Source organism: Vicugna pacos, chromosome 6 (genome assembly GCF_048564905.1).
Source record: "Vicugna pacos chromosome 6, VicPac4, whole genome shotgun sequence".
Lineage (NCBI taxonomy): Eukaryota > Metazoa > Chordata > Mammalia > Artiodactyla > Camelidae > Vicugna > Vicugna pacos.
Window position 1 is genome coordinate 69,707,407 of NC_132992.1, and position 15,246 is coordinate 69,722,652.

Consider the following 15,246-nt stretch of genomic DNA (forward strand, 5'->3'; position numbering starts at 1 on the left):
GCACAAACACTGCCTTCTCTTGGTGGGGCCACAGAGGGGAAAAGCCTGCAATGACCCTCTTTCAAAGCAGTGGAGCAAAGAAAGGGAGGGGGTTGGGAACAGAGACTGTGACCAGGGGCATTCCTGTGCCTTCTGACCCCCCGTCCTGCCCCTCACAGCCTCCCAGGACCCTGGGGAGTTACCTCAGGTCTCAGCCATCCAAGGGGACACAGCCAGGGCTCATTCAGAGCCCAGAGAGTGCCTTCTCTGGGAACCCACCCACCTCCAAAGCTCTCCCCTCACACAGGGAGGCCTGTTCCTTCTGGGAAACCGAATCGGTGAAGGGGCAGGCCCAGGCCCCTCCTCGTCACGCTTTCCTGGAGGAACTTCCGTGGGCATCTCTTCCCAGCAGCCTGGGCCGCAGCCTGAAGAAAGCACCATGCAGCCGAGCCTTTCCAGGAGCAGCTGCTGAGATGCTCAGAGGACGCGCCTCCTCCCACAGCCAGGGCACCCGGGCAGCACCGAGGACATCTTCCTGTCCCTCTGGCCTCCCTCTCAAAACAGCCACCTCAGCCATCCCCTCACAAACCAGAAAGTGTCCAGCCTTCTTTGAAAGGGACCCAGCTTCCTCGGGTCAAAGACTCTTCTCTGGTCACTGCAAAGGCCCTGAACCACCCCATCTCTCCTGCTGTTTCTCCACCCAGGGCTGGTGACTGCGGCCCCAACAGAAACTTGTAACCAGACCCCTGAGCCCTGGCAATATTCAGGAACAGGCAGGGGAGACTCAACCCATTGACGAGTGCAGAGCCAACCTCTGACCGCAGACCCATTAGACCCAAGGGAACCAGCAGGGCCATGGGCTTGCGTAGGGAGAGTAGGAGCCTGAGGCAAAGAAAAGTACCTGTGGCTTCCCGCCCTCCTCCCCATTCCTCACCTGGTATCCAGATGAACCCGGGCTAATCGGAAAACCAGAAGCATCCTTTGGGGGTGGGAGTAAGATTCCAAAAAGGGAAGCACACAGCACAGGGAGGGAGGAAGAACCCCATCCACTTGGCCACGTCATGGGGAGGACTGGCCAGATTCTCCCTTCTCTTGGTGTCCCAGCTGCTGGCATCCTGGGCTTGGGGATCAGGTTGGGGGGCGCCTCCCAGGCCTGACCCCTCTGGAAGTGGTGCCAGGAAATTCTCTGCCTCCAGGGCTGCAGGCCTTGATCTAGCTCGTCTTTGGCTGCCACCTCTTTCCCCACCAGGCCCCCTCCTTCCACCCAGACTCAGCAGCTTACCTCGCCAAGTCAGAGGACACTTTTCCTGTGGGGGTGGGGAAACCCACAGGGATCAGCTGGGAGTCCCTCTGTACCTCCCACCCTAGCTGGGTGAGGGGAACCACTCCTGCCCGCTTTGCCCTCTGAAGCCCCCCAACCAACAGGGAGCCAGAGGCCAGGGGGCCTCAAAAAAAGGAGGAGCTGGCTTGGTGTCCTGAACTGACAAAGGCTGGGCCTTAGAGAGAAAAAAATTAAAAAACAAACAAACAAAAAAAAAAACAACCATGTTGCCAGGATCTCAGGCCTGAGGGAAAAAATGGGTTATGATAATTCTTCCTTCCCTTGCCCTGTAATTATTTAGATCTGGGACTCCTTCCTCAGTGGAAACCAGGTTTCTGGCCCCCTCCTCAAGTGACCTCCTCTCACCTTCATTTCACTTTGCCTTCATTTCACTTTGCCTGACGTGAAAAATCTTTGACCCGCCCACTCCTTCCTCAGGGCTGCCCCTTCCTCCCTCCCTCTCCAGAGATGTGACCCTATTACAGGTGACACTGACACCCAGCTCTGAAAAGCAGGCAGACGCAGTGGTCTGGGCATGCGCACTGGGAGTGTGAGCAGGGCCTTGGCCCAGGGAGCTGTAGTCTCCCTTGGGTAGGGACACAGTCACACCTGGGGGAGGGGCCACAGTGGGCAGCAGGGGAGAGTATGGGGGGAGAGGGTGGCGAGAGAGGAAGGGAGGCTGCTGTCCCAGGACCTGCATGCATGCTGAGAACCGCATGGAGGGCAGGGAAGACAATCCCCTGCGTTTCCCACCCACCCCCAACACATGGACTCAAAGAGGAAACTAGGGGTCCCTCTTCTCTGAGTCTTGAAGCCTGAGGTTGCCTGTAATCCTTCAAGAGCACAGGTCTGTCTCCTAAACTTGCCCCCGTAAGAAAAGTAATCATCATCATCTCATTTTTCTTCCTTAAAACATCTGAACTTTTTAAGGAAAGGGCCAAAAGGAATTGTACTGTGTTCAGAGCACAAAGACTAAGATGCACCAGGAGTGTAACTCTCCAGGGTATCATGAAACCATCACTATGAAACCCAAACCCTCCCCCAACCTCAAAATCTGTTATCTTCCCCAGCTCTGAAGGAATCTGGCCTCTCCCCCTCCCTTCCTCCGTGGTTCCAGACAGACTGAGCTGAGCCTGGGGAAGCAGCTGCTCTCCCAGGCTGCCAGGGCTTCCTACCTGGCCCCGGGGAAATGACAGGAGCAGGGGAGCCTTGGGACCTGCTGGCTCCTGCCTAGGGGCTCTGAGTCAGTGGGAGGTTGAGAAGGAAAGCCAGAAGGTAAATCTCCTAGCAGGAGCCTTGTCTCCAATTCCTCACCACGGTGCCTGCACTGGATTTGCTGCAGGACCCAAAAGCAATGTTCACAGGAAATGGAGGGTTTCAACTTCCGGCTTGGATCCTGCAGCCTCACCTCCTCTCTAGTTGGCGGGAGTCACAATATCAGGGTGAAACAGAACAAAGGCACCCTGGCTGTTCCCAGGATTTGAGGCAAGAGCATCATTATCTCCAGGTAAACCAAAGTTTTTAAGCGAATGTTACACTGAACCGAATTACAGCCCTCTCCAGAAGTTAGCACACCATTCTGGGCTGCACTGACCTTATAGATGGGAGTAGCTCAAGTATGCCCATTCTGAGGGTCCCAGCCCCAGGGTAAACCCCTCACTTTCCACCACAGCCCCATGCACAGCCACGGTTTTCTCGTCACAGCTTGACCTAGTGGTCCTGACCACAGGCAGCCTTGCCCTTAAAATAAAAATCCCCTCTGGACAAAATGGAGATTCCAAGGTGTCTAACCTTGGCTAACTCACATAAGAAAAAGGGTACAGAAATCATTTGGGGTCCCTCCCTGACAAGCCCCGCTCTCCAGTGACCAGTTATATAACATTATGATTCTTAAAACTCCCAGTGTCACCGTGGGACAAACAGGACAAGTCTTATCTCCATTTCACAGATGGGCACGCTGAGGCACAGAGATGTTAAGTGACTTGCCTCAGGTCACACAGCTGCTCAATTCAATGGCAGGGGCAAAAACCCTGACCATCCATGTGCACTCTGTGATTCTGGTTCATTCTCTGGGGCTCAAAGAAAGCAATTTGAAGTTGACCAGCACCTTTCTTTTTTCAATACAGAAAGTGACAATGTGACTTTGACTTTTGTTTGCTTGCAGGACCCTGCAACTGCAATCCCAGAAGCTGGCTTTGCTGTCCCCACTTTCCAGATGGGGAAACTGAGGTCTCCAAAGAGGAAGGGGTTGGGCCCATCCTGCAGGGAGTGAAACTAGGAAGGGAACTCTGGGCCTCCTCAATGTCTAGTCCAGAGACCAGCCACCCTCACCCCTGCAGGAGGTTACATCTCCCTCCTAGGTCTGAGAGACCCAATCTCACCCTCATGGCTTCTGTGGCAGCAGGTGTGGCTGGAGAGAGGAGAGGGCCACCCCATTATCTGCTTTGAGGTGGAGAACAGATCTGCACACACTCCAAAGAGGGTCTGTCACATGTAGGGCTATCGTTTTGGTTTCAGATTTGACTTTTTTTTTTTTAAACTTTTAAGCCATTTGTGGCTTTTGAGAACATTCTGATGACTTTTTTCCTAAAATTAAATCAAAGTGATTTTTCAAAACCAATAACCAGCCTTTGAGGACGCCCACTTTGGGCTCTGTGGGAGGACAGAGAGCCAGAGCAGTCAGGAGAGGAAATCTGCCCCTCTAACATGACCCTCCCCGGTAAACGGAAGACGTGACCACAGGGCAACTTCCCAAACCCTCCCTGGGCCTCCAGAATCCAAAGAGTTCAGCAACCAGCAGGGGGAAGGAAATAGCTTATGAGGAAGATGAAAATCCCATCTGGCTGGGCCCTTTAAAACAGATCATCATGCATGCTCGGAACTCCCTCGGAGGCCACAGGCCCCTGCAGGGGGGAGGGTGGCCCCCATCTCCCGCCACAGGTCACCCTGCAAAGGACTGAGGGAGACCGATAGGGCTCGGCTCCGCACCAGGCTGCCCCGGGTCCGCTGGCCGAGGGCAATTAGCCGGGGAGGAAGGTCTTGCCAAGTCGCGGCCGAGCGCAGCAGCCGGGCAGAAGCGGCCCCACCGGCCCGAGCCTCTGCGCCTCCAGGGGCTTCTTCAGGAGCCGAAGGACTAAAAATAACCCGGGCCTTTGTTGGAAGCCGGCGGACCACAGCGAAGGAGCTGATTTCAGGGAAGCCGAGCATGCGCGAGGGTCCCGCTCACCGAGACCTGCCCTTTGGGCAAATGATTTTTCCAGAAACGTGTCCGTTCTTGTGCTGCTGCTGTTGCCACTGCTGCGGTGATTCAAAGGCAGCCCGGTTCGCTCCAGCCCACGGGGCTGACTTCCAACACAGACTTCTCGGAATCTGAGCCTCCCCACTTCTGTCTTCTCGAAACGTTTTTTCAAAAAGAGAATCCAGCATGTATTGAGGAATTGAGGTGACAAGAGAAGTCTTCGAGCTGAAGGTTCTGCCTGCTTGTCACCCGGGTCACAAACAATCACATCACCCCAATTATTTGCTTAGGGAACAACCATCTCTCCCTCATCCTGGAATTTCCAGAATCAGGTCTCAGTGGACTACGGCAGACATAAGCTACGTGAAAGGAAGGAATTACGTGGGAAAAGGAATTGGTGTCACAGCAACACTGAAGGGTTTCTTGGACCTGCAGTCCTTGGTACCAGCATTCAGATTCTTGACCTGGCAGCCTTCACTCACCTTCCGGGTTCTTGAGTCCCACCAGGGAAAGCTCCAGAACCAGTCTGGGTGGAAGATAGAGTCTTAGCCCTAGGCTGTGGCCTGTCTCTCCTCGAGGATGCCCCAGCTCTGAAGGTCTGGTCCTGCCAAAGCCACTTCCGATGGACAGCAAATACTGACTGGCTGTGGTGGGCCCTCAGAACTGTCTTCACAACATTTCCACCCACACCTCCGGGCTCCCCAACCCCAGCCCCATCAAGAGACCACCCTGGCTGTGGACGCCACGGGATATCTGCTGGGGGTCCGGAAAGCAGCTCTTCCTCTTCACAGAGACCAAGGAATGAGGAGGGATTTCAGGACTCCGTCATCTAGATGGCCTCCAGACTCCGAGTCTAGAAGTTCCCAGGGAGGCTTGTAATAAATAAAAACGTCTCCACAGCCTTTTCTTCCCCTGCTGAGTTCAAGATGAAGAGACCGAACTGGGGGCAGGGAGGCTGTGCAGATTTCTTGGAACACAATAGATAGAAAACACCAAACTACACGCGAAAGACTGATGGGTGCTCACAAAATGCGACCAGTGGCCGGAGCGCTGGGATAAACATGAAGGGATTCCACAGGGCTGTGGCTGGGGCAGTTCTCCAAAAGTTTACCATCTTTCTGGCAGAAACAAGGAGGGGCTGGCAGAAGTACCAAAACCTGCATGTAGGAGGTACGTAGCTACCTCGCCCTCTTGGTTCCACGTGTCCACGCCCTCTGTGGTTCCTGATGTTCCTTACAGGCGGCCTGTCTGGATATATGAGAGTAGGGGCTCGATCTGGTTTGAACTGGACTCTGGTTCAGCCTCTCCAACTCAAGTCACATCCTGTGACCTGGGGTCCTAGGCCTGGCAGCCGAAGGCTGAGGCTTTTTCTTTGAGTAGTTCCCAGCATAAGTGGCAGCTCCAGCTCCCTACGAGAAAGGAGATGGCATTACAAGCAGCCCCTCCCCCAACCCCCAAGCCCCATCCCGTGGCCCTCAACTTTTTGTAAGCCCTTTTTAATTTGGACTTTCACGATTCAGAGACTGAGTTCCGGTCCTGAAAACACACTGGAGTCTGTCGCTCAGCAGAGAGTAATGCTGCTCAGACAACAGGAAGTCTAGATGGCTGGAAGATGATTGGCTGAACTGTTGGAAAGACCCTCCCTCCCTGGTTGAGCCTCTTAACCAGCATCACCGGGTCTGGACCAGTTTCCCTGGAATCTCACACCTCCCTCAGCACCTCAGCCATATGTCTGGGTTAAGCCTCTCCTCGGCCCTCAAGATGAAATGTCAGCTGCTTGCACTGTGCCTCAGTTTCTTCACCTATGAAATGGTAGTCGTCATACCTACCTCGTAGGGTTATGGTGATTAATTGAGATTAGACATGTAAAGCCCTTAGCACAAGGCCTGCACCTTAGTGAGCGCTCAGTAAGTAGCAGTGGTAGCTGTTGTTATTGTCGGCCTCACCGTCATTACCTTCCGGGGGCTCAGCCACTGGGGGATTTAAACAGTACATGTGATAGCCGCGGTCACAGTCGTCGCAGAAGAGGAGCTGGTCCTGGTGGAATACAGGGCAGGTGGAAAGGAGGAAAGACTGGATTATTTAGAACCAACATCTGGCCCCCACCTATTCCTCTGGCCTTATTTCCATTGATCAACCTCTCTGGATGCTCCTTTCCAGGCCCCATTTGGAGTCCTTATCATCCCCTGATCAGGCCTTGCACTTTGCCCACACCTGGAATTTCCCCCTCTGTCTCCCGAACAATGCAAACTGTACCCCTACTTCAGGGTTCTGCTCAAATCATAGCTCCTCCAAGAAGCCCTCCTTGACCACCACCTCACAACCAAGCTTAAAAGGACTCCTAATTCTTCTGAACTCTCATAGCCAATAACTCTGCTTCTGTTAGGATGGAAAACCGGTTTCATGCATTTCTGTATCCCCGTGATGATTGCCTAGTGCGTAGAAAATACTTCAAATGTTTGCAAATTTTAATTGAATTTCCCTGAACCTCACTCTTTCTATTTGTGAAATGGACAACAACCATACTTGATGGTAACAGCCTGACACTTCAGAACCTTTTCAGGGTTTCATTATGTGACTGTAGAGAAATGTAAGCGATACGAGATCACCTTTCAGCTCCCAAAAGCTTCCTCATGGGCTAGAGTGCATCTGAGACAGGACCCTCCAGTGCTGTGGCTAACTTCCAAGGACATAGTTTGCACCTTTGCTCCTGCAGTTCCCTCTGCCTGGAGTCTCTCCCAGTCCCTGACCCCTTCACTTCTGGACCATTCCATACCTACCCTTCAAGTCTTCAAACACTTCTCTTCTACAAAGATTTCACTAATCCACCTCAAATGGAAGGTCTCTGTCCCCTCTTGCTTCCTCATAGTACTTCTCTTTCTTACGACACTTAATTGCACTTTCCTTTATGCTGCAAAGCCTGGCATGTGGTAGACATCACACACAGTCCATTTGGAAAATGCCTCTTTTGTCTGGTCCTTTTTTGGATTGCAGTGCCCTCGGGGTAGAAACTTGTCTTACTCATTTCCTCATCTCCTTCAGAATTTCCTCACACATAGTAGCTACTCAATAATTGTTTGTAATCTGGTCCCCATTCTCCAGGTTTAGCCCTGTTCTATTAGTGATCTTTGGACTCGCTTGGATGGCTTACAAGATGCCTGCAAAATTAAGTTTTGTATCAAATTTCACCTTGGCTCCTACCAGTGCAGAGATCCTGGAAAAAGTAGATATAGAAGTTGGAAACCCCCATGAGCAAGCAAAGAGGTAGGAGCGATCTTGAAAGACTTTTTTTTTTTAATCATATTAAGACCTTCCAGTGGGACAATGGGAAGCTTTCAGAATTAGCAACAGAGGAGTAACATGGTCAGACTTGTAATTTAGAAAAGTCTCACTAGCTACTGTGTAAGAACAGAGACTCAGGTGGAGAGAGACTGGTTCTTGAAACCAGAAGACCACTTAGGAGGCTACGATGGTCATTCAGGTAAGAGATAACTCATGATGGCGGGCAGAACTAGGGTTGTGGCGTGGGGGAAAGAAAAGGGGTTTGCTTTAGATGTAGAGAGTGATATCGGAAAAAATCAAGACTGTCTCCTGGGTTGTGGCTCAGTCAGCAAGCCAGATAATGTCACCACCCACTAAGACGTGGGCAGAGGAGCAGACCTGTGAGAAGCAGAAGGCCACCTCAGCTATAAATACATTCTGCAGATCTACGGATCCCCTTGTGAGGATGCCCTGGAGGCAGCTGGAGATCAGGAGAGAGGCCTGGACTTGAGATGTGGACTGGTGATTTGATGGCAGTGGAGGTCCTAGAGAGGAAGCCCAGAGTATGTGAGAGCTGATGCCTTTGAACTTGTACTCATGGAGAGGTGTTCATGAACTCTTTGAAATTATATACACAGCTTTATGTGTAAGTACAAACACACATTTTTCTGAGGAAAGGGTAAATCCATAGCTTTCATTGAATTTTCTCAAAAATCAAGGACTCAAAAAAGTTACTGAGGAGAAGACCAAGAACAGATGCATGGGGAACACTAAAGTTAAGGGACAGACAGACCAAAAAAAAAGACTAGGAAGCAGCAGGTAGAAAGGTAGGATGAAAGCCAGGACAGTGTGTTTTATTCCAAAAGAGTCATACCATTATTGTTGGAGCTGAAGTGAGGTGATTTAGGGATAATGTGAGGAGAAACAAGTTAGAATAGGGACAGAAAACGGGGAGAGACTTGTCAGAAACAGTATTACTGATGTCACTGAGGACACTGATAACTCCTCCTCTAGTGATGACACAGAAAATACAGGAAGATAGAATATCTTAGATTGGATTTTTCCAAAGGGAAACCAAGGCATCTGTGGGTTTAAATGCATCTTTCATGGGTTGATCATTGTCTAGCTCCACTTTCTCTTCTTTTCCATTTACCTCTCAGGATAATTGCCTGCCTAAACCAGCAAGAACCCCCAGCTCATGCTGACTCCCATGAGAAACACAATTTGAGGATCTCTTACTCCCAAGTATTCAAGAACCAGGATTCACCTATGGCTGTAGTTCCCGTAGAGTGGGAATCCCATTCTGGGCTGCGTAGGGTAAATCCCTGGCTATGTGAGAGGAACCCTGTTGCCCAAACAGCTTCACTCCTTGATTCCTCCTCTAAGGCTCTGCCAAGTCAATGAAAAACTGCATTAACACTATTTATAAAGCCAAAGACCAGAATCAACCCAAATGTCCATCAATAAAGGACGGGTTGAATAAACTAATGAAGAACTGTGCAGCTGGAGGAAGCAATGAAGACGATGTCTATATAGTGCTGTGGACTAATCTCCAGGATATTCAGTGAAAAAGCAAAGTGAAGAAAACACATATGTCTTTTTACCATTTTCTAAGGAAATGAATCCATTGTCTCACAGATTCATGTGCGCATACACATGTTTGCATTTAAACAAAAATAGAAAGGTAAACCATATATTTTTTTAAATGGCCCTATAAGCAAAGTGTGAAAGAGGTAGGGATAGATTTCCTTGAATATACTGTTTATTTTATAGATTTGATTCTGGAACCAGTAAGTATTTTGCATGGTTATAAAGCAAAGTTCACATTGTAATTGTCACTAAGAAACCAAAGAAAAATGAAATAAATGAACCTGATTATGTGTAAGTTGGTGGCATAACCACACAGAAAGAAATTTTTCCAAGAGATTTTAAAACAAGTAGTTTGACTGTACATCCTAAGCTGAATATATCCTAAGGACAAAAATAAGTGCAAATATGCACATATATATACACACACATATATTTCTTTCCAGCAATCATATTGTTACCATTAATAGTGGAATTGATACTGGTTTTTGTGTGCATCAAATGAGTGATTAAATTAGTATTGAAAAGCAAAAATTCTGACATGGTTAAAAGAAAATACAGATGTAAGAATGATAAAGTTAAGTAAAAACCCTATAGTTAGTTCAGGGTATGAGCTGAAATATCAATATAAATTCACGGTGTATTTTATCTTTAAAACAACCAAAACATATTTTCTAGCTCTGTCCATTGAAAATGTCTCCAAACAGTGACTAATTCAGTAAAGATTACCCTCCCAGCACCCATATTATGTCCTCTAAAGACCATTGTCCACTAAAAGGAACCAGGAGTCCTTGGAGAAATGGCTGACTCCAAGTCTGGAATATGAAATGTCTAAGTATCTTTACATATTGGAAAGCAAGGAAATTATCAAATACTATTGAGGTCATGTCAAAAGGACTCAGGATCCAACCTGATTGTGCTCCCACTGCCCAAAGATGGGACAATTTTAACTGTAATGGATTGAGACAAATCAAGTATGTTTAAATCCTTGAGTTTATACATTTTTTTTAAACTGACACTTTTGTAGGACGCTAGGGAAACATCCTATCATTTTTTAATTGATTATATTGAAATAATTTTATCTTAGAGAAAAGTTGCAAAAATGGTACAGAATTTCTACACACTCTTTACTGAGCTTCCCCTAATATGAACATCTTATATTACCCTGGTACCATCATGAAAAACAAGAAGTCACCGTTACCATTAGCACGACACTACTGACTAACCTGCGGACCTCGCCTCATTTGAATTTTACCAGATTTCCCCAGGATTCAATCCAGGATCCTACACTGCAGTTAGTTGTCAGGTTTCCTTAGTGTCTTTGAATCCATAACAGTTTCTTGGTTTCTTTGTCTTTCATGATCCTGAGACTTTTGAAGAGACCAGGCCAGTGATTTTGTAGAATGTGACTCAGTGTGAGTTTGTCTGATCTTTCTTTCCACAAGAAGATTGAGGGTATGCATTTTTGGCAGTAATACTACAAAACAGATGTTATGCCTTCTCAGTGCATCGTACGAGGGGGCATGGATATCAATGTGTCATATTACTATAGTAGTAATGTTACTCTGATCATATAGTTAAAGTAGTGTAGTGTCTCCCAGTTTCTCCAGTGTAAAGTTATGATTTTTTCCCTTTGTAATATTTTAACAAATAATCTGGGGAGAGAGGATATGTTGAGGTCAAGCAAATATTCTATTTCTTACCATACTTTTGCCCACTAATGTTAATATCAAGTTGATGATTCTTACTTACAGTAACCATAATGATGATACTTGCCTATTGCTGATGTCCCTCTTCCTCTAAGGCTCTGCATTTAATAACTGAAATTCTGCTCTAAGGAAGAGTTCACCTCTTCTGCATTCAGTCATTCATTCTCTTATTCAATTTTTAACACATTAGTATGAACATTTATTTTGTTCTTTGGGCTATAATCCAATACTATAATTATTTACCTTGTTGCTCAATCTGTCCCAGATTGGCCACTAGGAGTTCCTTCAAGTTGGTTCTCTGCCCTTTAGAGATGCTCTATGATTTTTTTTTTTTTGCACTTCCTTACTTTCTAGTACCAGAGAATGCTCCAGCTTCCTCTTTTATTTTCCCAGCTCCAGCCCTGGCATCAGCCATTTCTCCAAGAATCCCTGGTTCCTTTTATTGGAGAATGGTATTTAGAAACCAATATTTGGGTGATATGAGTCCTCATTGCTTCTGGGTTGTCATTTCTTCTAGCTTCCTAACAGAGTTAGCAAATAAATGTACGTGTAGGTACACATGCACACATCTGTATTTATTTCTGACTATGCTGTACACCAGAAATTAACACAACATTGTAAATCAACTATACTTTAATATAAAAATAAATAAATTTCTGAATCTATCCATATGTGTGTATACATATAAATAGCTATAGATAAATAATATGTAACTACATATATACATAATACATTATATTTAAAAACATAAATTTCATACTGATACCCCCCATTCTAACCCAACACAGCAGAGTTCAGTCTAGCCTCCCCCCTTTATTTGATTATTCTTTCTTTAACATTGAGAAACCTGGCTTTCATTATTCACAATATACAGTTACCCAGAAACTGACTCACAGATATAGGAAACAAACTTATTACCAGTGGGGGAAAGTGGTAGGAAGGGATAAAACTGAGAGTTTGAGATTTGAAGATACTAACTACTGTATATAAAATAGATAAACAAGTTTCTACTGTATAGAACAGGGAGATTTAGTCAATATTTTATAGTAACATAATGAAAAAGAATATATGTATGTACATGTATACCTGAACTATTACACTGTGCACCAGAAATTGACACAACATTGTAAACTGACTATATTTCAATTTTGTAAAACTGAAAAAAACAACCAATATGCGGTTATCAGTTCAGACCTGCAGACACATGAAGTAGTTTCAGGATGACTAACTCACATGCCCGTGAAAAACAAATTTACTAGCTAGAGGATAATACTTGTATAGTTATTTCTGTCTTTAGCCTTAAAATACACAAATACTGCTTTCCTAAGTTACCTAGGTTAGTTCTTTCCTTCCCTACCTTTAAGTATGGTTATGTTACTATTTATACTACAGTCAAGTCCATTTTTGGTTCCCACACCCTGGTTGAATTTCTGTATTTATCTATTGGCAGGCATGTAAAATGACATCTTGGTTCTAAGAGTCAGAGCTGCACAAAAAGGCGTTTTCAGAGAAGTGTCACCCCTCCTCCACCCATCCCTACTATCCAACCCCTTTCCCCATTCTTTGTACCCCATTCCTACCCACCCTGTAGATAACTAAGCTCTTTAGTTTCTTGTTTATCTTTCCTGTGTTTCTTTTACACAAGTAAACAGACATATGTCTATTTTCTTATGCCTGTCTTATAAGAATGGCAGCATACTATAGATACAGATACTGTTTTTACTTTGCTTTTGTTTTTATTGAACAAATTCTCCTGGAAATCTCTCCATATTAATTCATAAAGATCTACCTCCTGGTTTTGTTGTTGTTGTTTTATAGCTGCATAAAACTTCCTTGTGCCCTTACTTATTCAGCCACTCTGTGTATGAGCATTTAGGTCATTTCCAGCATTTTGCAATTATCAACAGTGTGACCTTAAGTAACCTCATGCATACGTATTTTCATAGTGGTGTGGGTATATCTTTAGGGTTGATTCCTATAGGTGAGGTAGATGAGTCAAAATGTAAGTGCACAGTAGTTGTGCTAGGTATTGCTCAATTTCCCTGCAGGAGGGTTGTACTATCTTGTGATCCCACTGACAGTGTATAAGGGTGCCAGCTTTCCCACAGCTTCATCCATAGGATGCACTGTCACCTTCCCCCCACCCCCAATTTTATGGGTAAAAAGTGATATCTCAATTTTGTTTAAATTTGAATTTAATTGTGAGTTTAAACATCTTTTTCCCAAATGTTTAAGGGTTATTTTTATATCTTTTGTGAACTGTTTTTCACATCCTTTTCCCGTTTGCTATCAGGTTTATGGTCCCTTGTCCCTCAGATTTTAAGAGTGCTTTATATATTATACATTACCACCTTAATCTGCACATATACTGCACTGTGTGTGCTGCAAGTATTTTCTCCTGTCAGCTGTCTTTTGACTTTATTGGGTTTTTTACTATACAAATGTTTACATGGTCAGATTTGTCACTATTTTCTTTTGCTGCTTCTGAATTTTAAGTCACAGAAAATCTTTCCTTACATTTAATTTAAAGAGGAAGTCACCCATGTGTTCTTCTAGTGCTAATATGGTTTTATTTTTTATATTTATAACCCCAGTCCATTTGATGACTGTTCTGATATAGTACATGAGATATGGACCTAATTTTACCTTTTCCCAAATGGTCACCCTACTGTCCCAGCACTGATCATGAAAATGTCCATCTTTGGTCCAGTAATTTTAAATGCAACCTTTATTTTATGCTAAATGTCTACATGTCACTGGGTCAATTTACGGGTTTTCTATTCCATTCCATTGGTCTCTGTGTCTATACTGTTTTAATTTAAGAGGCTTTATAGTATGTTTTAACATCTGGTAGGGCTAGACTTCCTTCATAATTTGTTGTTTTTCAGTGTTTTCTTAACTATTCTTTCATATTTGTTTTTCCATATGAACTTGTTTAGTTCCATATCAACTTGCTTAGTTCCATTCAAAAGTGTGTTGGTATTTTTATTGAGTTCAAATCAAATGTGTAAATTAACTTAGGAAGAACTGATCTTTACAATGTTGAGTCATTCTATCTAGATCACACTGTCTTTCCATTTGCTCAAATATATTTCTGTCTTTTCAAAAGCACTTAAAATTTTTCTTCATATAGGTTTTACATATTTACTGTTCAGCTTATTTCTAAGTTTTTCTTATTTGTTGCTATTGTAAGTGGAGTTTCTCTACCACAATGTCATCTAACTGGTTATTATTTGTGCATATGAAGGCTATTAAGTTTTGTGTGGTAATTTTATATCCTGCTACCTTTAATGTTTGAGTTAGTTTTACTATTGATTCTCTAGAGTTCCCCAGATATACTATTAAAGTTTATGAAATAGAGAAAAAATTTCTTTGTTACCATTCTTATACTTCTCATCGCTTTCTCTTGTCTAATTGCATTAGCTAATGTCTCTAGAATAATGACAAATAGTAATAGAAATTGCGGGCATCCTTACTTGGTTCCTGATCTTACTAGAGATGCCTTTAGTATTTCCCCATTAAATAAGATAATGGCTTTAGTTCTCAGGTATAAAGAGTTTATCGTGTTAAGAATGTATCCCACAATTTCTATTTTCTTGAGTGTTTTGATTATAAATAGGTGTTGAATCCACCCCCCTTATTTTGAAAACTGATAAATAAAGGGAAAGAATCAAGTATTTATTCTGCCTTTTGTACATAATCTATACTGAGGGTAACTAAATACAAGGCTGGAAATTTTTCTCTTTTTAGAACTACTCCAACTAATAAAGAAGAAATTATAGAATATCACTATTTGCAACCCCTAATAAAGTAGTCTGTAGTCAAAGATCTCTAACAGCTGCTACCTTCACCAAAAGAGACACCATGTATTAATACCTCCTGATAAAGTATACACCACTATTTATGAAGTAGTCTTGCTATTTCTATATACATTAGAGACAGAGAGAGAAAGAGACAGAGAAAGAGAGAATCTGGATCTGATCAAACCTCCAGTTCCAAGCACCAATGTGCAAGAAATACAGGAGACAGAAGAAAATGTCAAATACTGCTGCCACAGGGATGCAGTCAGTAAAATACAGTCATGGGAAACTCTATTGAACAAATAAATTGATTTCTTCAACAAAAAATCAAGGAGCAAAAAAGAGAGCAAA

At 44.6% G+C, this 15,246-nt stretch overlaps 1 protein-coding gene across 2 annotated transcripts in view; it reads right to left on the reverse strand.

Moving 5' to 3' along the window:
• Positions 1–3,702: 3,702 nt before the first annotated feature.
• DPF3 (double PHD fingers 3) overlaps positions 3,703–15,246 on the reverse strand; it is a 194,502-nt gene continuing 182,958 nt past the window's right edge. For both annotated transcript variants that reach the window (XM_072963369.1, XM_072963370.1), the window contains exons 10-11: positions 6,494–6,575; positions 3,703–5,947 (exon numbers count right to left, since the gene is read on the reverse strand). In XM_072963369.1, the coding sequence (XP_072819470.1) occupies positions 5,877–5,947; positions 6,494–6,575 (153 nt within the window). In that variant the 3' untranslated portion in view covers positions 3,703–5,876. The remainder of the gene's footprint in view (positions 5,948–6,493; positions 6,576–15,246) is intronic.